This window comes from Crotalus tigris, unplaced genomic scaffold (genome assembly GCF_016545835.1).
Source record: "Crotalus tigris isolate CLP2741 ecotype Arizona unplaced genomic scaffold, ASM1654583v1 scf7180000017611.44802233496:7321179, whole genome shotgun sequence".
NCBI classification, from domain to species: Eukaryota; Metazoa; Chordata; class Lepidosauria; order Squamata; family Viperidae; genus Crotalus; species Crotalus tigris.
Window position 1 is genome coordinate 4,239,935 of NW_024096511.1, and position 25,200 is coordinate 4,265,134.

The 25,200-nt window shown below is 37.0% G+C and overlaps 1 protein-coding gene across 3 annotated transcripts in view; it reads left to right on the forward strand.

Moving 5' to 3' along the window:
• The window catches only part of ARHGAP18 (Rho GTPase activating protein 18), an 87,438-nt gene that overhangs the window by 32,483 nt on the left and 29,755 nt on the right, over positions 1 to 25,200 (forward strand). For 2 of the 3 annotated variants that reach the window (XM_039324618.1, XM_039324609.1), the window contains exons 2-4: positions 12,553 to 12,752; positions 17,965 to 18,200; positions 23,277 to 23,349. In XM_039324618.1, the coding sequence (XP_039180552.1) occupies positions 12,553 to 12,752; positions 17,965 to 18,200; positions 23,277 to 23,349 (509 nt within the window). Of the gene's footprint in view, positions 1 to 4,396; positions 4,418 to 12,552; positions 12,753 to 17,964; positions 18,201 to 23,276; positions 23,350 to 25,200 lie in introns of those variants that run through there. The other variant, XM_039324628.1, reaches the window with a different exon arrangement.

Here is a 25,200-nt window from a genome sequence, read left to right on the forward strand (position 1 = left end):
GGAAGTAATAGTACTTGACTTATGAATGTTTAACAGCGGTTCAAAGTTAGGATGGCCTCAGAAATAGCGACATATGACCATTCAAGTTAATGATTATTTCACTATCCCTGCAGTCAAGGATCAAAATTTGGGCACTTGGCAACCAGCTTGCATTTACAATGGTTGCAGTGTCTTGCAGTCACATCATTGTGACTGCAATTCGCAACCTTCCTAGTGGACTTCTGACTAGCAATGTGAGTTGGGGAATCTAGATTCACTTAATGACCATTTGCTTAACTATGGTAAAATGGTAATAAAATCGGGTCTGATCATGTAATCATTGACTTAATGACTGCATCACTTCACAACTGAAATTCCAATCCCAATTGTGGTCATAAGTTGACGACTATATAATGATCAGTCCAGTGTGTCCTCTCTGTTTTCAGAATTAAGGTAACTTAATTCCTTGGTTTGGGGAACATCTGTTGGTAACAGTTTGGAAATTATTAGTATAACACCAGGAGTCAGTTAATAAATGGATTGATGTAAGATATAATCCAAGGATCCAAGTCCAAATATTTCATGCTGAATTGGATTGTCCTAGTTTATTCTGGTTTTTGCGTGGTTTTAAGAATGAAATATCATTGAATGTCTTGATAATGATTATCTCAGGACTATGTGAAGCTGTGGCTGCTTTAATGATTTGAAAGGACTAGTCTGGTAACAAAATATCTGCAAGCGAGCAACCAAATTCAAAGAGCATCAAGGATTTCCCCAGTTCAACCCTTAGCTACTGATAGTTTCTTCTATCGATTTGAAAAGAAACCTTTTTGTATGCATTCCCATGGAAAATTTGCACAGCTTCAAGATAGTGGGCTTGTTCTGCTGTTTCGCCTGAGTCTATTAGCCACTTTGAGTACTATAAAGTGTGGCATTCTTCTGGACCATCTAGCTAGGGAGATTGAAAAGATTAGTTTGTAGTATCTCTGGAGAACAGATTCTGATATTTGTGCTGAGGATTTTGTATCTTAATTTATGGCACTGGGATAGATAATCAGGGGTGGTGGAGTAGGTTGGTGTTTGTATGTAGCTGGTGTGGCTTTGCTATCTTTGTCCTAAAAACATGGAGATACATGTTCAATCAGTAAGGGGTTGGGTGAAGATAAACCAGATGAAACCATTGCTCCAGATCTTCAAAGGGTAGATATGGTCAGGAGTTTTTATGACCATTTGTGCCACATGTATTCAGAAATAAGCACACAACTGCTCCTGAATTGATTTACTAAATTTTGCTGCAGAGAAAGGCTCCTGGCAAACTTTAGTGCAGAATACAGCTTGCTATATAGTACAAATTTCACTGGTACAAAAGGACTAGATCAGAGGTCTCCAACTTTTTGGGCACCAGGGACCAGTTCCATGGAGAAAGGTTTTTCTGCGGACCAGAGGATGCATGGTTTTGTGTGGTGCCTGCATCTCGCAGATGGGGCTTTGCTTGTTTGTGTGGCCCAGTTGCTGGCATGCTGCGGCCTGGTACTAGTCCATGGGCTGGGGTTGGGGACCCCTTGACTAGATACAAGGTGTTTATCATTAAAGCCTTAAATTAGGCTTTAATTTAGGATACTTGAAAGATGACCATCCCACATATGATTTGCCCACAGTTGAATTAACATATTTTCTTAGACTTGATTGGACTTCATAATCCAACACTGCAGAATTTTGGGGCAACAGAAATGTATGTATGGAATTCTCATTCATGTTTTAGCCACATCTCAACCTTGGAATAGCATGTGATTCTAGTGGTTCAGTTCAGTTGTGCTTCTTTTATTTTTTTTAATCCTCTTCTAATTCTGTGTTTTATTGCATTAAATTATAACTAATTATGGCATTTCAATTGATTGTAATATTTTAATAATTTTCATCTATTTTATATTACGTTTTAAATTTTAATTCTCTGGAGATTGCAACATGGAAATCCTTTATTATTTAGTACAGTTACTTATTTACTGCACAATATGATCATTATAAAACACATTCTGTCTCTTCTCCCCCTCCCATCACCAAATTCAAAATCTATAGTTTATTGATTTGTAACTGAGTTTTAATAAAGTAATATTTCCCTTGAATCCTTATCAGCTCATGCTTACTTCATGAACACATCCCTATGGTCTTCTAAACCAGAGGTCCCCAACCTTTTGGGCACCAGGGACCAGTTACGTGGAGAGAGGTTTTTCTGTGGACCAGAAGGGGTGTAGTTTTGTGTGCTGCCTGCATCTTGTGGATGGGGCTTTGCTTGTTTGTACGGCCTGGTTGCTGGCATGCTGCGGACCGGTACTGGTCCATAGACCGGGGGTTGGGGACGCCTGTTCTAAACAACAGTACAGAAGTGATTTCCATGTCCTCCTTCTAGTCTGTTTCTTCAACTTTACAGTTTAGTCTGTAGGTGTTGCTAACAGTCTTCCATCCAGGTTGTCCAACCTTGTTTAGCTTTTTGAGGTCAAAAAAAGTCAGCTAGATATGGATTAGTATCCAATATTTTTCTTTTTTCCCTTCAGTTGGGTCTTTTAGACCAGATGCCTTTAGGCAGAGACTGTAGTATTGATCTTTATAAGTTACCGTGGGAGCATTTTTAAATGAAATGCAAGATACAAATTGTTAGTGCTTGCTATTGTTACCTTAGAGTCGGGGAATTACAAGATCATAAAAAAGGGAGCTGTCTTGTTACCTTAACCCCACCCTTTACATGTAGTAAACTGCATATGCAGTGATGTTTTCAGTACTCATCTCTCTACCTTTAATAGCTAGAACAGTTTTATTGTGAGCTTCTGTTCAACTGGATTTGTTCAGAAAGTAAAAACAGTTGAAGAAGTCTTTTACTTATTTATCTATTAAAACATCAGTGTAAATGGGTATGGTATTTGCCTATTAAGGATTTTTTTTAGTACTAAAAGATACAATGTACATTTGCATATTCAACAGATCTGAGATGCAAATTGGATGCCCACATAGTAGCAGATGCAAATTCATATGTTTACCATATAGTGCTTTTCTACAGAGTTTTCTGAGTGTGTGATCACAATTTTGAGAGGGGAGAGAGCTCTGTGAGATGATTTGTGACCATTTTTTCTTGTCTAGCACTTTTATTAAAACATATAGCTATTTTTTTCTTTCAGGATCTAACAGCATTAGTAACTTTTAACAATTGCTTAAGGTAGTGCAAAATACCTTAGTATCCACAAGAATATTAATTATGAATTATCTCAGTGAATAGAGTATCTTCAGCAGCCGTACTGATATTTTTTTTTCAACATATAACTCAGTCAGTTTCCTGCAGGCTTGGCATTGATCAGCTTCATATAAGTGGGAGTATTCATGCATTTTGTTTTGCAATATGATATCTAGGGATGTTTATGACATGCTGTAGTAAAGATTCTAGTTTTATCTATCAAATGCTGTAGCTGTACAAGCTTAATTTTTAAGTGGTATTAAATTTGGCATACTAGCAGTGAAAAGGTTTCATGTGCTGCAAACAATGCACATTTATTAATTTAAGTATAGGGATTCTTTAAAGACCTTCAAATAAAAAAGAAGAAAAGTTACATAATTATATTAAGCTTTGGTATCTCTGTGAGTTAGTTAATCTTGGAAATATGCAAAAATTGTTGACAAGGATTTTGGAAAAAGACAAGCTCTAGTACAGGGGTCTTCAAACTTATCCCTTTTATGACTGGTGGACTTCAACTCCCAGAATTCCTCAGCCAAGGTGGCTGGCTGAGGAATTCTGGGAGTTGAAGTCCACAAGTCATAAAAGGGATAAGTTTGAAGATCCCTGCTCTAATATATAGATAAGTAGAGATTTATGGAAAGATCTTCATTCTTGATTCAAATGGTTTCTGGGCATGATATATTTTATTATACTTTCTGGCTCTAAATTGATAACTGGGTGATTTTATGTCTTGAGCGTAATCCAGTTATGATCTTTAACCCATTAACAATTTAAGAGGTATGAGGAAGAAGTAAATATAAAAGTATTTATAAAAGTTGATAGTCCTTTTGGCTTTCAGTTTTATAAACACAAGGACTGGTAGTTCATTTGTTTAATCTATGTTTAAGAAGCCTCTGAGTTCAAATTTTACAAGTCCAGTCAAGGTGGCTGATAAGATATAAAACAATGCATGGGATAATAATGTTATAATAGCAGCCAGTGCTAATGCTAATTATGATAACAAATTCAAAAACATGAACTCAATCTTGTATAGATATAGGCATGCCTTAAGATACTGTACCTTGTCACTGAAGTTTCTGAACTATATCTAAAGACAACTCTGAAGGAAAATGCACTGTAGCAGCAGTCCACCTGGAATCTCATTCTCACCTATAATGCAGACATAACTGAGTTCAGTATTGTTCCTCAAGCTACCATCCCCACTTGTACTTCTTGGTAAGTAATGAATCCATTCCTGAGCTAGAATGAGAAGCGAAACTCTATATAAAATCAGTGTTATTGGTTTTTGTGCTCCCAGCATCTCTATCTTGTCTAGATTTCATTTTGTCTCACTATATCTACTGTCTGCCTTCGAACAAGGATTCAAGAGATGCCCAGCCTCTAGTTCCCTAAGAGCAATAGAGGACAATTGCAGGTTAATACTGCATAGTTGGCTATGTGCAGAATTTGAAAAGGGTGCTACCCAAAATGTACATACAGTATATGTATAACTCCTCATTGTGTTAAAGAAGCTGCATTCTTCAAAAAACTTGCTACAAATGCTTTGAAGGTTTTCCTTAGTTGTCTCCACATGCACATACTGCAAAGGTAGCAAGCAGTAGCACTTAGACTTACATACTTGTATGCTTTATAGCACGCTGAGTGTTTACAGAGTCAGCATATTGCCCCCAACAATCTGGGCCCTCATTTTATCGACTTCAGAAAGATAGAAGGCCGAATCAGAATGGAACTTCAGACTGTGGGCAGAGTTAGCCTGCCATGCTGCATTCTAACCACTGGGCCACCAGGGCTCCAAATGCTTCAATAGTGGTCCCACTGCATCAAAAGATGCTTCAGTAGTGGTTCCACTGTGCTTTGCAGCTTTTTTTAATGGAAGTTTTGTGCAACTTTGCATATAACAAATGTGTATGAGAGAGACTTTATCCCATGAGGTTGTTCAGTGTATCAAATTTCCAGTTTTCTGGTCATAGCTTCTTTTGAGACTTTAAAATCCCCATCTGTTTCCCCTTTTTAAATATTTCAAATGACTAGGTGTCTCCTGCCTGTCTGTTGGAAAAAATACTTGTATGGTATATTTTCAGCAGTTAACTTGTCTTGCCTCTCCTTGAAATACACTTGGAAGGATGGTGCGGTGTACCCAGCTTGCCTGCTTGCCAGATGTGCTGTTGAGTGCTGTGAATGTCCCAAGTGGTTCTCATAGAACGAAGCGCCTTGACTACAGTTGGATATTAGTGTGACAGTCCTTGTGCCATAGAAAATGTTTAAGCAAAGCTATTGAGAACAGTCCATTGTTGCTATTATTACCATAGCTTGGGAGGCAAGACCAAATGTTTGTCTCGAAGCCTCTGCCATAAAAAGCCAAGGAAGAAATGTGAAAGGATATAGACCATAAAATATCACTTGCCTGTTATTCTTAATTTGGTGCTTCAGAGAGGGGATGGAGTGTGGCAGTGTCACCCACTTCAATTGCATACCATTCTACTTAATGCACACTTGTGTACGCACTACCAAGCTTTCTGCGCTGAAACCATTTGAATGAAAAATATCCACAATATCTAAAAATGTAGACATGTTATAATTACTACAAAGTAAATAAAGCAGTGTTCCCTTTGTTAGTGTAGTACACTTGTTTTTCATTTTTCATCTGCACAAATGATAGTTATGCTGTGATGGATATGTCAGAACTGATAAAACCTGCCTTTGCTAACAGACCTCTAAGTAGATCATTACAAGTGCGTACTGAACAAAGTACATTCTGTCACTTTATTGGGCTAGCTATTAATTGAGATAAGTCCTTGACTGACCTTGCCATAAAATCCTTGGCTATGTTTGAAAGGATTGTTTTGGAACAAAAATTATTGTAGCGTATAAATTGCTGAGCTTTATCTCAAAAATTAAACAAAGAGACAAAACGCGGCATTTATAATTGCAGCATACCTTCTAAATATAAGGATCTTCATAAAAGTACAAAAGATTGATTTAGGTTAGAACGCTAATGTGAAGACATTAAGGACATTGGAGTACAGAGGATGTTCCATTTCTCCAAAGAACTGTACACAGAGTTCCTTAATTCAGATTAGGGCTGTGAGTAAAGTGGAGAAAGATCTGATTCAGACTGAATTTCTTGTAATGTATTGGCTATTTCTGAAACTCTGCACTTGAAGCTTAAGGTTACTTACACATTGTGCTGTTACATGTCAAGTTATTGGAGGTAAATGAATAATGTTCTATGGATTTGAATTGTAAGTGGAAAAATATCAGTTAAGTTTCCAACTAGGAGTAAAGTGATTAACAGAGGGTGAGAAATGCAAAATGTTTTTCACCTTTTGTCTGTTCAGTTGTACAGAGGAAATCTGAACAACTATTTTGGGAGTTATAACATATATCCAGATAAAAGGACATTGTTTGGTCAAAAGAACAGCTGCATGCTCTGTCAGCATTTGAGTCATCCTCAAATGCATGTTCATTTATAGCAACAACATTATGAGGGAACTAAAATACAGAACTGGGAGCATTAAAAATTGTATGAGTAAGTCATTGTTTAAAAACCTGTGAGTTAAAATACTTGTTTTTTCCCCAAACATGAAATAGGCTTCTCTAAAGTTATAAACTTTCTAAAGTTGTAACACTGCCTTTTTGTCTTGAAGCCAGATGTCCTGGTAGAAAACAAACTATTTTCAACAAGCTTAGTCCTCTTACTTCAGTAATTAATATTCTGTATGATCAGGGATTGCTTCTAAATAGCAAAGTATTTGCTTTCTCCCAGTATCCATTATATTTTTAATGTTATATTTATGCCCCAAAATATTATCTCATTGCCATTAAGTCTCAAGAATTTGTCTGAAGGAAAATGATGTTTCTTGAACAATAGTACTACATTCATCTGCAGAAGAAGTGGAGAACCCTTTTTTAAAAGTTTTGTAATTGACTTTTATATGCCCTGTCTCCGTAGTATTACAGTACTTGGTTCAAAGCTCTAAGGTAAACTGATGTTTGCAAAACATTTCTAATTAGTCTATTTATAGGTGACTCTCCTAGGAAGGTTAGGTATCTTTTTTGTCCTGGCACTTAACTAAATAGTGCTTGCTAATGGAGTTGTTCCCATGTCATAAAAGATTCTTTAAAGTATAACAGAACAACAGAGTTGGGAGGGTCCTTGAATCCCCTGCTCAGTCAGGAAACCCTATACCATTTCAGACAAATGGTTGTCCAATCTCTTCTTAAAAGAGCCGTGGTGGCGCAGTGGTTAGAATATAGTACTGCAGGCTAATTCTACTGACTGTCAGCAGTTCGATTCTCACCGACTCAGCCTTCCATCCTTCTGAGGTCGGTAAAATGAGGACCCAGATTTTGGGGGCCAGTATATATATTGTACACAGTATAGTGTAGTATTTAATATATAGTATAAAGGCTATGAAGTAGCCTTTATAGAACAGGGGCCCATAAATTGATGGCCGGGACCCTCCCACAAACCTTGTAAACAAAACCAAGAAACCTCAGAATTATTATGAAAGCACAAAAGTGTTACATTATTCAGAGCACTATCGTGCTTAAGCATCAAAGAGATAAAATTTAGCTTCTTCCCTATATTACTACCTACATGACCATTCAAAAAGAAATACAGCGATTAGCTCAAGCCCTATGTTTTAAAAATTGTTTATAGCTGTAACAGCTTGTTGTTTTCTCCTTTATTGTAAGGGCTGGATCTGACAAGACAGGAAGCATAGGGGGCTGAGATAGGATGGGGTCATTATAAAATACAATGCAGGGGCTCTTTGCATCCAAGACTCAGAAACAAGCATCAAGAAATCCATTAAAACACAAAGACAGGAGAAAAAGACCTAAGATTAAAAACCCTTGGGTTATTTTAAATAGAGGGTTTGATTCTACAATAGCTAGTAATAGTAATAGTAGTAAAGTTGGAAGGGACCTTGGAGATCATCTAGTCCAACCCAAATGGCTGTCCAGTCTCTTCTTAAAAACTTCCAGTGTTGGAGCATTTACTGCTTCTGGAGGCAGGCTGTTTCACTGATTAATTGTTCTCACTGTCAGGAAGTTTCTCCTTAGTTCTAGATTGCTTCTCTCCTTGATTAGTTTCCACCTGATCTGATAATGAAGCTGATCTTCATTATTAAAGCTACTTGTATCTGCCAGAAACATAGCATGTCTATCTAATGCTTTTGACTCTTCTGCTTTAGTCTGTGGGTGATGATCGAGTTTCCAGAGAAAGATTTACTATTGGGCCCTGAGTCATCCTGAAAACAAAGACATTTTAATATACTTTGCCAAACAGTATTATTTACATACATAAAATTTATAAGCCCACCATCACAAATTAATTACTTGAAAATGAATTTTAAAAAATTATTTTAAAGATTTCCAGAGTTCAAATGTCCTAAACATGGTACTATAACAACAACAACTTTTCACCAACCAGTAGTGTTGAAATGATCTATAAGAAATATAGGCAAACCTCATAATAGCATAGAAAGACTTTTGAAAAGCAGCAGAAAGGTCAGGATATGTAAATTGAATTGAATCCTTTATTTAGCCAAGTGTGATTAGACCAGGGGTTCTCAACCTTGGCAACTTTAAGACTTGTGGACTTCAACTCCCAGAATTCCTCAGCCAGCAAAGCTGGCTGAGGAATTCTGGGAGTTGAAGTCCACAAGTCTTAAAGTTGCCAAGGTTGAGAACCCCTGGATTAGACACACAAGGAATTTGCCTCCGCAGAAGCTCTCAGTGTACATGCAAAGCAATAGAATAATGATAATCATGATAATCATAATAATACCAATAAGAGGGGGGGAAATAAAGATAAATAATGATATTACAGCCATACTATATGGATAAATAAACATAGACATCAGAGAGCACTGTGAGAATTAGGTGTTCAGGACAGTGATGGCATGAGGGAAAAAACTGTCCCTATGTTTAGTTATTTTGGCCTGCAGTGCCCTATAGTGCCGTCCCAAGGGAGGAGTTGAAACAGCTTATGTCCAGGATGTGAGGGGTCTGTAGAGGTCTTATCAGCCCTCTTTCTGACCAGTGTAATGTACTGGTCTTCTATGGAAGGCAGGCAGGTTGCAGTTGTTCTTTCTGCAATCTTAATTATCCATTAACCAGACAGTTACAGAAGAACAAATGACAGACAGCTCCTGGGGCAGTCTGAATTTCCGTAATATTTTTTTATGCCTTTTAAATGATGTGTCCATGTGAGATGAATCAGTTTAGAGTGAAGAATTTCTGGAATGATGGTATTGAACGCTGAGCTGAAATCTACAAAAAGGCCCCATGTATAGATCTCTGGGGATTCAAGATGTTACAAGATGTAGTGTACTGCCATATTGACAGCATCATCTGCCGATCTAGTTAGGCAAACCGCAGGGGGTTTAACAGTGGATCCGTGATGACTTTCAGACGAGCCAGCACTAACCTCTCAAAGGTCTTCATAACTACAACTGGCCTATAGTCATTCAGCTCCCTGATGGAGGATTTCTTAGGAACCAGGATGATGATAGAATGTTTGAAGCAAGAAGAGACATAATATATCTCTAGTGATTAAAAGTTAAAAATCCGTGTGAAGATGCGGCCAGTTGTTCAGCATAGGCTTTTAAACAAGAAGGAGCTACTCCATCTCGGCCCGGTGCTTTTCTGATTTTTTTTTTGTCTATGAAATAGATAAAATGGCAAGATGGCAAAAGCTATTAAAGGTGTGAACATGTTCAAAGAAATTGGGCAAGGAAATGAAGTTGGGATTTCATACTGCTAACAGATTACCAAAGTGTCCTGTCAGATCCAGTCTTGGGTACTTGTCTTGAAGCCCTAGATAATTGTTAGACTGTCGGAATAAATTTTAGTAAAGTATTTCCATCCTCTATGCTTCAGGAAACATGTCAGCCTAAGATAATTTTTATCTGCAGAGGTCTCTCATGTCAGTGATATAATAAGAAACCTCCATAGATCACATTCTTTATTTTTAAAGAAAGGTAATCCTTCCATAACACAGTTGAAATATTCTTCTGGGTCTTGAGTTGTGATTGAGTATATTCAATTTTACCTGCCCACTTCTGCCCCACAATAATGATTTCTTAAACTTCCTTGAATTTTGATGAAAAAGATAGAAAGCGTGACATCATCTTACATTGGTGAGACTTCACACCCAATCCCCGGATAAGCACTGTCAGTCTTGTGTAGGTGTAAAACAGCAGGAGAAAGAGTGGATTCCTTTGGGATGTCTTGAAGTACTGTGGGGTTGAACAGCGAAGTGAAAGCCAGGAACTGAATTGCTTTTTAAAAGAGAAATATTTGTTATAAAAGTCACTGAGTTTTAAGAATCTGAATCTGAGTTTTAGAGTATCGAAGACTTCTCATGTGCTACAGTTCCCATATCAGCAGTTCTCACTTCAGACAGACATTTTTTTTTCTCTCTCACCTAGCCATTATCTTCCATTGCTCTGTCTTCCTTTTGAGGTGGGATGTTACAAAATATTAGGCCCCCTGGGAACCTCACTGCAGACGTACCCCCAAATATAATGCAAAGGAATTCCACTCTTCCACAAGGGTACTGGCATCAAAAGAGGAGCAGAAATAAGGAATTTCCATTCCACTGAAAGAAACAACAAATTAAATTGGATGACTTAATTGGTAGTCTGTTAGTCGGAAAAATTTTGCTAGGGAATATTTAAAGGGCATATCAGTGAATCATTAGTACTTGTAAAAGTAACAGCTTAATGACCACCACATTCTTGTGTAATGATGATTATTTCAGTGTACTTTTCAGATAAAATTTTTACTGGGTGACCATTTAACTGCATATAAATATTTTTAATGCATGTGTATCCCATGGTAACTACTTTTTTGTGATTGTAAATGTTAGCTTCTTGGGCTAAAATATGAAATACCAGTTATCTAAATTGCACTTCATTGATTCCTTATGTGCCATGAAGTCATTTCGATTTCTAGACAGATTCTCTCCATGACGATCTATCCATAACCTGTTCTTTCAAGTCTTCCAATAGGGCATTGCTGCTGGAACTGAATCCATCCACCATGCTGCTGGTCATCTTCTTCTCTTTCCTTCTACCTTTCCCAGCATTAGAGGCATTTCCAGAGTGCTGGGTCTTAGCATAATGTGTCCAAATAGGATAATTTGTGCCTTGAGTGAGAACTCATAGAGTCTTATGAACAAACTGGACAACAAACTGGATTAAACTGCAAATATAAACTTTTATGATAACAGAAGAAATAAATTATGCATGTGTGTATGTATGTACACGTTAAGTAATACTGTTAACAGTTCATTATTTTCAAATATGTGTGCAGATCTGGCAAATTTTAATGCAGTTGACTTAGAAAGTTATATTCTTATGCCTGTTTAATGGGTGATACAGTAAACAAATTAAAGCATGCCACAGCTTTGGACACAAAGATAAATAGATTCACCTCAGGGCATTGAACTTGTTTTCTTTATTTTAGCTCAAATTGTCTTGGGAGAGTTTATCCATGTTTGAAGTACATCTAAATACACTCAAAGGATGTGATGAGTGTTAATTTTGGGGAAAACTACTGTGGGAAAATATGCTGCTTTTTCATGAAAGACAGTGGAAGTCAGTGGAATGTTGATGATTAATGCTTTAAAAAAGTATTTTTCTTAGATTTAGAAAATGTTTCTGTGTTCACTTAACATTGATGTGTTTTTTAAAAGTATACAACCATCTTAGTATCTTACTTGCATGCCCATGTCTTTTCCATTGTTGCCTTCTGGAATGTTTTCCATGACTTATAGCCCTACAAAGATGTGGCTTTGTTACTGAGATTTGGGATCCTTGTCTGTAGTGGAGCCTGTTCAGTATATTTAATGTTGTGGAATGTTTCTGTAACTCAGATGTTGTTTATTTAATGGTTTTAATATTTTTTTCATATTTTATATGCTTTTATGTGCTTTAAATTGCATTTGGTGTATTATTTTTGATTGTGTTTTAAGTGCTGTAAGACACAGAATCTCATGCTTGAGATTGGCAGCTTCAATCTGAAGATATACGTACATACATATATACAGACAGATAGACAGACAGACATTTATACATTCATACATAGTATTCCCAGCTGTCTCCAATTCAAGTACTAAGTAGGAATGGCTGTTATCTTTTGAGCTTGGATAAGGTAGGCCAATGATACCATCTGCTGAGGCTGAAAAAATGCTTAATACTACTCAGGAGACAACTCTCACCTCTGTGGTTTGGCATGAACCCATGGGATCATCAGGATTGGGTTTCTTGTAGACTTTGATGTCATTCTGGGCTTGTTCCACAGACTTAAATTTTTATTTTGGTGTGTTTGTTTTCTAGCCGGAGGTCTGGTCAGTATACAATGAATCATGATAACTCTAAGAAGCCTTCAGGGAAGCTCCCTTGTGAGCATTCAGGATCTCAAGATTCACTTGATGAATTATCCATGGATGACTATTGGAAAGAACTTGAAAATATCCATGAAACAAGAAGTGATAACCATGAAGAACGTGACCTGGTTGTGGTGAAAGAGCCTGATGGTAATTACAGTTACACTCTATGAAATTATTCCATAGATTTTGAAGGTTTGGTTTTGCACTGTTTGTTTTCTGCTTCTAGTCTAGGTTTGTGTAGTACAGATTTCAGATTGGTGGATGTCTCTAAATCTGTCATCTAGTAATGGTATACTGGTAATAATGTCAAAAGCATGGATGTGTTACTATAGATTACTAAGGACTGTAAGGAAAGATACTTCCTTAAATGGCATATAATTTATGTGTGGAATTTATGGCTGCAATATGTGTAGATAACTTTAAAGAAGGATTATGAACAGTTATTTATTAATTATGACATTGAAAACCAGAACATACATTGGAGTGAGTTTTGATTCTGGGTATTTGGTTGACTACCTCTTGAAGCAAGATGCTAGGTATATAAAGCTTTAATTATACCCAATAGGTTCCATATGTTTCCCCTTGATGTTGAAGGGGGGTATGAGAGGTTCTGATTTTGGGGTGCTTGCTAGCTATGTAATTATCTCCAGTCAGAATGTGCACATTCATCATATAAAAAGTAATAGGACTGGAGAAGATAATGGAATCAAATACAAGTCATCTGTGTATATAGTTTACAAGGCCTACATCAAATCAGGATCAGCTTTACTTTTGGCAATTAGCTCCTGAATAACTATTTTATTTTTCTCCCATACTAGGATAGTACAGGTAGTCCTCCAGTTACAAGTGTAATGGAGCTTGCCTATTCCACTCATAACTTGAAACTTATAGAATGAATCTCGTACCTCAAACGAGATCACTCCCTTGCTCATTAAAATGCACGCGGCTCGTTAATGAACATGGGGTATCTCAGGGTGGGGAAGGCCATGGAGGGCCTAGTGATGGAACAGGTCCCCAAGGCCTCCCTGCCCCACTAAGATACCACATGCTTCCTCCTCCCTTCCTGCCGTGCCGGACTCACCTGGAAAAGATCCATCCCCTCTTTGCCATGGTTCTTGCTTCTGCCTGGATCTGAGGTTGGGGACGCTTCTGCAGCCCCCCCCCCCGTGGCCCAATCCAGACTCCAGAGGCATTTTCCAGGCTGCTGTCACTTGGATCTGAGGCCAGGGAACACTTTCGCACCCCTCCGTGGCCTCATCCAGGCTCTGGAGGCCTTTTCCAGGCTGGTGCCACCCGGATCTGAGGCCGGTGAACCCTTCTGCAGCCCCCCAATGGCCCGATCAGGGCTCGAGAGGCCTTTTCCAGACTGTTACGGCCTGGATCTTAGTCTGGAGGATGCTTTCGCACCTCGGCGGCCCAATCTGGGCTCCAGAGATGTTTTCTAGGTCGCTGCCACCCGGATCTGAGGCTGTGGAATGCTTCCGTTCCCCCCCCCCCGTGCCCTGATCTGGGTGGCAGCAGCCTGGAAAAGGCCTCCGTAGGGCTACATAAGCATCCCCTGGCCTCAGATCTGAGGGGCAGTGGCCTGGAAAAGGCCTCCGGAGTCCCGATCCAACCTCCAGAGGAACATTGAAGCATTCCCCGGCTTTGGTTCCGTTCTCTTGCAGAGAACAGAGGCCTAAAGTACCATGGGATCTCGCAAGATCAGTAGCATGAGATCTTGCCCCATTGATCTTGTGTGATCTTGCGTTACTTTAGGCCTCCATTCTCTGTGAACGCATTGAAGGCCTGGAGCAATCAATAAAGCAAAGGATCTCGATCTTCGCAGGGTGAGTATTGAAGCCTGGTGCCTAGGGAGGGGAGGGAGGGAATAACCAGGATGAATGTTGCAGAGCCACTGCGGTCACTCGTAAGGGCGAATGACTGCTGTGGTGCTGCAATATTCCTAATTTCGGGACTTGCTTGTAAGCACTAGGGGGTGCTTATCACATAACTTTGAACGAGTATTATGTGAAAACTTGTAACTCGGGGATTACCTGTATTGTAGCAATTTGAAATATATTGGAACAACCACAATTGATTTTTGGATGTGTGCTCAACATTATTATAATATAGACTTTGTCTGAGTAGCCATTGATGATCAAACATTGATCATATTTAAAAATGTTCCTTTAAAAAAACACCAAACCAAAAATATCAACAGTGTCCTAGAAATTCAGGAATATTTTCACTGTATTTTAAAAATCGGTACTATAAAGCAGTCTACTCCTGGTTTCTTTATTTATGAAACGAAATTAATTGAATCCTAAACTGCCTGGAATGTAGTATAAAAGATTTCACCATTTCATTGGCAGGTTCATAGTAATGTGATATACATAATTCATGATGTGATACTGCCAGCTTTGCTTCCAGAAAATATGTGCAACATTTATTGCCCATTGGTTTATAGTTCAAGAGTAAGAAAGAATTTCAGCCATTATTGATACTGGATTAGGGCCAAACCATAGCTGAAGTAGCAGGAAGTTGTTCCTTTTTTTATATAGAATGATTGTCTTGTAAAGCTAGAACATGCAGTACAACATCCACTTGTCATGCTTGAGAAATTTTGCTTTTAGAACCGATCTAGTGCTTATTTTTCAACTATTTCTAGTGCATAAAAAATTCTCATTTTTAGTTAGTACCTTTTAAAACTTAATAGTGTCACATACTTATATGTTAAATGTACAAGATACAGTGTTGATTTAATGCTAAAAAAAGAAAGGAAACAGTGATATATGATTATATGCCAGATAATACATTAGCATTATGATTTCAGTGCTGATCATATACAGTAACTATTCTTAGAAGCATGTCAGTCAATCATGTATTTTATTACTAGGAGTATTTAATTCTTAGGGTTTTTCACATTGCCAAAAGATATAAAAACTGTAACCTTGCATTAAAATATTGTACAAATACTAAATTTTTAATTTTGGAAAGATGGGGATTGTTAAAGGAGCAACAATTTTGTGGCAAATATAACAAAATATAAGCACAAACAGCTTTACAAATACTTATTATTTATTACTCTGTTAAAGAATTATACCTAAATAAAATTATTATTTTATTGGAATTTTTTTCCAATAAAATATTAATTGTATTATTGTTGTGATGCTATGGACTCCTTCTGTATTCCGAAAAGTATTGAAGTGTTGCCAGCTAGAAGCAATAAGTAAATTACCCCCTTACTAGAAATCACTAAGGAGTAAGGAGAGCATCAACAAAGACAATTGAATGTTGCAATACAATAGCCCATTTGCAGTAAGAGCTCTTATTAGTTTGATAACCTTTGATTAAATTGAGTTAACAAAGAGTTCCTTTAGGAAAACAAGTTGCTTTGAAAGGGTAAAAAGTACAGAATTAAATTGGGGATTCTGTATATGATATATTCTGCTGCAATATATTCACATCTTTTGAAGGAAATCCATGCAACAAAACCCACACATTTACAAGAAATCAACAGAAAAGAGAAGTGATTGTTTCAGTACAGAAATAGAATAGAACAGAATAGAACAACAGAACAGAATAGAATAGAATAAGAGAGTTGGAAGGGATCTTGGACGTATTCTAGTCCAACCCCCTGCTCAGGCAGGAAACCCTATAGCATTGCAGACAAATGGTTGTCCAATTTCTTCTTAAAAACTTCCAGTGTTGGAGCATTCACAACTTCTGGAGGCAGATTGTTCCACTGATTAATTGTTCTAAAAGTCAGAAAATTTCTCCTTAGTTCTAGGTTGCTTCTCTCCTTGATTACTTTCTATCCATTGCTCCTTGTCCTGCCCTCAAGTGCTTTGGAGAATAACTTGACTCCCTCTCCCTGAGATATTATATATTATAGTAATCTGCTTTGTACATCTACCTTGTCCTTTCTCATGGAATTCAGTGGCCATATTCATATGTAATAGCAAACCATGTCTTGCTACCTTTAACATACCAAGTTTGTAAGTGTTTGTTTCCTCTTACAGTTTTTATAATAGTTTGGGAGAAAGTCAGTTTTCTATATCCAGATGTAATAACAAACTGTAGACTGTGCAAAGCAGTTTTACATTTAGGCAGGAAAAACCAAAGGTACAAGTACAGATTAGGTGAGACCTGTCTCAAAAACAGAAACTGAGAGGGACCTTAGAGTCCTAAGGATAATCATTTGATTATGAGCCAACAGTGTGCAGCAGCAGCCAAAAAAAGCTAATACAATCCTGGGTTGTATAAACAGAGGCATGGAATTAAGATCACACAGAGTATTAGTACCATTTTATAAAACCCTAGTAAGACCACACCTGGAATACTGCAACCAGTTTTGGTCACCATATTACAAAAAAGATGTTGAGAGTTTGGAAAAAATTCAGAGAAGAGTAACTAACATGATCAAAGGCCTGGAGACCAAAACATATGAAGAACGGCTGCAGGACTTGGGTTTGGCTAGTCTAAAGAAAACAAGAAACAGGGGAGACATGATAGCAGTATTCCAGTATTTGAGGGGTTGCCACAAAGAAGAGGGGGCCACATTATTCTCCAAAGCACCAGAGGGCAGGACAAAAATCAGTAGTTGGAAACTGATCAAAGAGAGAAGCAACCTGGAATTAAGCAGAAACTTCTTGACAGTGAGGACAATTAACCAATGGAACAGCTTGCCTTCAGAAATCGTGGGCGCTCCATCACTGGAGATTTTTAAGAAGAGGCTAGACAGTCACTTGTCTGAGATGGTATAAGTTCTCCTGCTTGAGCAGGGGGCTGGACTAGAAGACCTCCAAGGTCCCTTCTAGCTCTATTCTATTCAGTAACATCTAATCTGACCCCACAATTAATGGAATAAACTGGGAAAAACAAAGCATGCAAATAACCTTGAAATTCACGACTTCTTAATTATGTAATTTCCATCTATGCTTGCCATAATTATTGTGAGGAAGAGAAAAGATTTGTGGGATAGCAATGAAGAATAACACAAAACAGAAACCAAATATCTTGATAGTTGAATAATCTTTTTTTACAGCTTCATTGTAATCCCCAGCAATTCATACTTTAAAAAAAACTTTCCCATGTAAGTCAGTAGGTTTCATCTAATTTTTGTGCAGAAGTAATTCAGATTACTGATTAGATTCAGATTAGGTCAAGTGTTTTCGCCTCAACATGATAGGCTTGAAATTTTTTAGCCACGTTTGAGCTGAATCACCAGTTGTGGCCTCTTTTCTTTTTTAGCACATGAAAAGATTTCTACTGTACTGTATGGAAACTATTTTCATTTTTATGTTAAAAAGTATAGGATTAAATACAATATAAATTGAATCATACATCTATGTCCTTCTTCCCTTTATTTGAGTAGAGGGTGAATTGGAAGAAGAGTGGTTAAAAGAAGCAGGTCTGTCAACGCTTTTTGGTGAAGCTGCTGGAGATTCCCATGAAAGTATGGTGGTTTTGGCTACCTTGACCAGAACTCAGGCTATAGCAGTGCAGAAGCGAGTTGATACCATCACCCAGACAATGAGGAAGAAAAACAAACAGTACCAAGTTCCTGATGTGAGAGAGATCTTCAAGCAACAAAATGAATCAATGGAAAAAGTAAGTTCCTGGTTTGGGGCTTTGGTTTGGCATTTCTGAAACAGCTTTTTAACACAGCGCAGGATAAATGAGAAGTGAAATGCACTTTTTTTTTCAGTTTTAGCAAAACCCACAGCAAAGAACATTTCAAAGGCTGGATTTGCCAAGATTTATTTATTTATTTTTTAAAAAGGGTTGATTGCCCATGTAAAGGACCATACATACTTTTCTGAAAGTTTGCCTTATTTTGTTTTGTTTTGTGAGGATTCTATAGTGAAATTAAGCAACTTTTCAAGGCATTATATTTTAATGTAGATTAGAGGACCTGAGTTTTAGTTTGATCCTTATATCTTTCATTTAAACATGAATGAGAAAGGATGCAACTTTTGTTTATGAATAGGCAGTTATATTGAAATCAATTTGCATGACTCCTGCAAATTGATTTTTCTGAATTCAAAATTCCTCAGTAGTTCTGAAAATCAAGAAATCTGAATTAATTGCTCATATCACTATTTTACAAGTAGAGGAAAAATATTTTCTGTATAGAACATCTAGAATGAAAGAACGTATATATTGTAGAGCAGGGCTTTTCAACCAGTGGTACGGGTACCACCTGTGGTACATTGGCACCTGGCAGGTGGTACACAACCATCCTAAAAAAATGGTAGCGGGGGAGGGGAATAAGCTGAACTGGTGGCAGCACCTCACAAGCCTGTGCAAGAGATGGCTGGAGCTGCATGACTGTCAGGGCTCAGTGGAAGCGCCAGGATTGGCACTTCCTTGGGGCTGTCAGGGCTCAGTGGAAGCACCAGGATCAGCACCAGGCTCCAGAAGGAGCTCGGTGCTGATCCTGGCGCTTCTGCTGAGCCCAGAAGAAGCTCTGATCAGCTGGAATGTTGCAGCATCTACAGGGTCTTATGATTTACATCCAGATGCTTGGCAACTGATTCATATTTATGACGGTCACAGTGTCCCAGGGCCATGTGAAGTGACCAAAACCTGCTGCAACCACCCAGCAGATGAGGGGAATAAAAACCAAACACCCCTCTACCTCACCCGTGCTGCCAATCCTCAATAGAAATGCTCACAACAATGAAAACCTTGGACAGGAGGAAGAGCACCGCCGGGTGGGCAGGCAGGTGTCTTGCTCGGCTGTGGCTTAGGGGGCACTTTTTTCAGTGCCATTGTAACTTCAAATAGTCACTAAGCGAACTGTTGTAAGTCGAGGACTACCTGTACTTCATCACTTTTTTCCTTTTTTGGGGGGTCATCAAGTTTTTAATACCTTGCTAGGCGACTGATGGTATGATATGTTGCCATATCCTGGTGGTATGATATGTTGCCATATCCTAAAAGTGGTACAATGGGTGAAAAGGTTGAAAAGTCCTGTTGTAGAGGTGATGTCATTCAATTAATTCATTTTTAGGGGAGACCAATACAGTGTTTAATATTTTACTGAATTGTATACAGCTATGACATTCTGTTAATTATTGAGGTCAGTGTAATGTAGTGATTGCATTGTTGGACTAAGGCCAAGAAGACCTATTGTGCATTCAAATCTTAGACTTATGTCTAGAGGAAAGGCAATATATAAATGTAATACATAAATAACAAATATTGAAGAATAGATGGTAAAATGTAAGGCTACAGAGGCATATCTATAAAATCATTAGAAGTCAAGTTCAGTGCAAAAAAGACATTATTTTTCTAATGTCCATGAAATTTGATGCATTCTGCATCTCTGTCACATATGAATATATAGTAGATGCTTGAGATTTTTGGTATTTAAAAATAAAAATATGAAAAAGTATTTATTCCTATTAGAAACAAAAATAGGAAGTAGCAGATAATCTTAAAATATATTTCTTAAAAGTTAGGGACTATTATGCAGCATGTTTTCCATTTGTTTTAAGACATGTAATTGAGATCATATATAGCAGGGGTGTCAAACTGCCGGCCCGTGGGCCGGTTGCATATGCGGAGGCTGCACCCACTCCAACTCCGGCAATTGCGACACATCACATGACGCGACGAGTTTGACACACGTGATATACAATAATGCAGCAGTATGTATTGGGCATTTACATGACCATTCTTTTTGTTCTGTGCTCCTCCTATAGTTCCTTTCAGAGTTTATGGTTTGTTCATGATACTGATTCAGCCCATGTCACTATAGTTAATTCCATCAATTTAGTTCCCCTCTTGAAAATAAAGAAGCCAGGAGGAGAACAACAAATTAGTTTCTGCATGTATTAGCTGTGTGTATACGGATTTAGTGAAACGATGAGAGAGTCTCTTTAGAATAATAAATTGCATTTTCATTCTTTGGTACCATCAAAGAATCATGAAGCATAACTATTTGTATAAAATATTTGTAAATAGAAAAACACTGTTTTATTTTGTTTTTCTTTCCTAAACCAATAAAAAATAAGACAAAAAACAAATGTATTATTGTGAAAATATTACACCTAGTTACGAGACGGATTTTTCTCTGGAGCAACCAAAATCTTTTATATAAAACAAGATTAGTAATGATAAGCTATGAAGGAATTTTGATATTCTATGGGAAATCCAATATAGATAAGAGCTGGATAAAAATATGTGCCACCATTGTATTAAACAGCTTTAACTTACATGGATCTTTTCTTTTAACAAAGAAGGCAATATTTTATTAACTCTCTCTCCCATTTAAAATCTGTCAACAGGGAAGAATTGAAAATATGTTGAAAATAAAAATAATTCCACTCTTCCACTGTTAACATTCATATCTAGGGTGCATTTGCTATTACACGGTTTAGCGTGTGAAAATACAATGAAAAATAAAATCTAAAGAAAAAGCTAATCTCTCTCCTCATTTTCCAGTTCAAAATGGGTATTCTGTAATGTGAATCATAATCAGTATCAAAGGATCAGGAAAAAAAACAGTTCAGAAAATCAATGGATAGGCAGGTGAGGTAAAAATATCATTTTACTTCTAAGCCACCCAGAGTTGGCACTCTGATGGCAAATAAATAAATCTCCCACCCATTTGCTATTAACAGGAGGTTTTCGAGAATGACTCACCTAAACTGGCCAACTACCAGCATTCTTTGGGATCTTGGTTTTCCTAGGAAATTCTTAAAAAGAGATATAATTTTTTTTTTCATTTAACAAAGAAAAGACATGTGGTTCCACCAGATTTTAATTCCAGTGCAAGAATTGTAAAATGACATTTCTCTGTTTTGAGTCACTTATCAGTTTTGCAAGCAATGCATTAAAAAAAATACAACTAAAGTTAAAAGAGTAATCCATTATATCTTTATAGAAATTATATTAAGATTCTCTGAACATTCTAAAATTCCAAGTATTCAGGTATTAACTGCATTCCTTTCCCGTGAAAGTCTTATTTTTGTATCTAAGCTGTAGTTTTATAAGTATTAAAATGTTTAATAAAAGTTCAAAATCCATGTTAAGAGCCAAGTGTTTATTAATAAAGAAAATTGCTAAACTCTGTATATAACATATCTTTTTAGTACTGTTTAAAAGTTTAATCATTCTGGTCTCTGGTTTTGTTTTCATTAGCTTTTTATCATTTAGAGTTTTAACTGAAGCATTGCAGGCACATTTCAAATTTGTTTTTATATATTTTTATTTACTTATATATCAAATTTCTTTACGCGTCTCCCTTATAGAGGGACTCTTCACATATAATAATAGATGTGCTTGTGTTAGTGGTTCTTATGCTATTTTTCTACTGGTTTGGGGGTTATTTTTCAATAGTTAAGTAGGATCCTTACCTACTATTTCTGAACTGTTTCCCTATTGCTGTCTCCTCTGAATGTACAATCTAATGAGACTTCAGTTACAGGAGTGTGGATTGGCACAAATCACATTTGAATTGTTGATTCAACTTTCAGAAAATCAAATTGATTTGAATCAAAATGATTCAGTGGAATATATTTGATTTGATTTGATATGGTTCAGAAAACTGGTTTGGTCCATAGATCTGAGAGATTGTAGAATTAATTTTTAATTCTATTTTTAGTAAAATGTAGATGGAGCTATATTAGTATGAAGAGTGTATTAGTTCTGTTGTATCAATTATACCATGTATTGCAAAATCTACATCTGATTTTTTTTCAGATAAACAATGCTGCACTTCAATGGTTAGATGGCCTAGACATTGGTATCTAAATATAGATGTTTTTAATTTCATATTTTACAGTGTTTTTAATTTATGTGAAATGTTAGCATATATTGTAAATCCACTAAATTAGATAGATAGATAGATAGATAGATAGATAGATAGATAGATAGATAGATAGATAACCTTTATTGTCATTTTTTATTGTGGGCACAATAGCAGACATTAAAAATGAAATTTAGTTGCTTGCTCTGAAAATGTACACATACATAACACACATTTAAACATATTACATACAACATATGTATAGACCTATACCCTTACATATATGTAACATATAAATATTAATTACTGTCCATCTTGAATACATAACGGAAGGAGGAAGCTTTAGCGTTCACAAGGACTGTATGGAACAAAACTCTGACTGAATCTGGATGTTCTGCTTCGGATATCACGAAGCCTCCTCCCAGAAGGTAACAAGGAAAACAGGTTGTGAAGAGGATGTGTTGGGTCCCATATAATCTTACGGACCCTGCTCAAGCAGCGCTTCTGTGCTATGTCCTGGATGGGAGGGAGGGAACTGCCAATGATCTTTTTGGCCATTTTTCACCATTCTCTGCACTGCCTTCCTGTCTGAAGTAGTGATGCTTCCAAACCAGACTGTGATGCTGTATGACAGGATGCTCTCAATTGTCCCTCTGTAGAAAGTGGTAAGAACAGGGGAAGGAAGATGTGCTTTTCTCATGCGATGCAGAAAATGCAGGTGCTACTGTGCCCGCTTCACCAGTGTCTTGCTGTTGAGTGACCAAGCCAGCCTACTTGTTAACTGCACCCCCAGGAATCTGATTTTTGTTCTCTCAAGTAGCAAGTAATTAATACTAATTAATGCTATTAATTAAGTAGAGCTTATCATTGGTATTTAGTTTTCAATACTGTTTATCTAATTATTAGTTTACCTATTTCATATATTGTAGGAATCTGGCATTGATCACCAGCCTGTAAAAGCAGAAGGAAAAAAAGAAAGTGTACAAGAAAAAGCCAAGGAAGGTAAATTTTTGTGTAAAATAAAATCTACCTCACTATATTTACTATACCTGGTGAGCAGCATGACCAGTTCTCTTGAGAAATCCTGTTTATATAGCATAATAAGGCAAATATATTGTTAGTAGAACAACAGACCATGGTTTTTAGAAGCCTGTTGGCTAAAAAGAAGCTCTGGTTTACCTGATCACATTAGATAAAAAGCAAATATTGCAGTATGGTGGGTTCTTGGGCACAGTAATAGATTAAAGATTTTACAGATATATTAAAAATTCATAATCATATGGCTGGGGTCAGAGATTACAAAATTCTGGTTTCAAATATATGAAAGGGCCAGATCATCTTCCCTTGTTCTTTGAAGATAAGATTTGGCAACCTTGTTGTGTGTGTTTTGAAGCAAAGAAGCCACATATGCTTCATATGTTCAGTCCAATTCAGAATTAGGATATTAAAATAGATTAAGGAACCATAAGAAGAAATGCAATGAAGACAGAGATGGATACACCATAATCCATAATTGCCAACCTATACTTGCTTTAAAAATGAGGAAAGAAAAACAACAAAAGAAAATAGTAATGTGTCTGAATTAATCCTAAAAAAATGTATTAATTTATGATCAGGCGTAGCGACAACAGCCATGGAGTCTTGTATGTAGAAAATCAATCAATGCAACACCATTAACATTAAAATTCCACGTTCAAGTTCAGTAGACAATGACAAAAGTCCAAAATGCACCACATGTAATATCAACTAAACAGTGTATACTCCTAAGAACATTAGTAAAATCTTTCTCCCCTCACTTAAGCCATCAGGCAGCCGTTTGCTGGTAAGAACTGTTTCTAGGATGGGAAGGTTGCCAAACTGCTGCGTCAGCATAAGGCTGAAAGGGGAAGATTGAAAAACACAGGTCTTCTGCCAATTAACCAGACTGTAGAATCTTAGCTTGGAAAACAACCAAGCATTTATTTAAGAATTTTGTAACATCTGGTTCTTCTTTTTTTCCCAATGCCTCTTCATGACTGCTTTCAAAATGGGAAATTGTAAAAAGCTATTTTCATGTGCTCCATGCTCTGCAGCACTGCATGCAAATGACCATTTAATATGACATTTGGCAATTTTACTGCCTAATGGAGCACTGTTTCCAAGTTGAGACAGGATGAAAATCTGTTCTGTCTGCTGATTTATCCAGGCTTATCTTGGAATAAACTCTGGTCTACATTAGGTATTCTTCAAATAATTATCAGTTCCACTTTTCACAAAGCATTATATTGGCTTGGTGTTTAATGGGACTGGATTTGGGGTTGCCTCGTATATAAAAAAGAGCAAATAACTTGATGAGCTCTGAGCATATTGTGTAACATTACTCCCAAAGGAGTGTAAGGGAGAACATTACCAACATATGCGTTAAAGTGCCCTCAAATTTCTTGCGGCACCAACAAATAATCATTAGTCCATCTATCCAGTAGACATAAAAACAATATTTTGATGAAATAATTTAAACTTAAATAAAAGGATATAAATTTAGTGTTCTTCAAAACTTGTCCATTGGTTGAAAAGAATTAGAATTTCCAGTTCTTGATTCAAAACTACTTGTTTATTTGTTAAATATTTTAAACTATTCCGTTAGCTTTTGACAAAAAAAAGGGAGGCTTAGATTCTGTAAAGATATGGGAGAATGACCTCGGGAGATAAGGGCAACAGCTGCCACCAGGGGAATGGCTAGGTAAGAGGCAGCCTAATTTCTAGCAGGAGTTGTAGGCAGGGCAAACAGCTCTAAAGAGATCCTCCTAGTTTCTTGGACTGTAAAGGTGACAGGGGAGAAATGTACTTTCAGAACTGTAAGATTCTATTACCGTC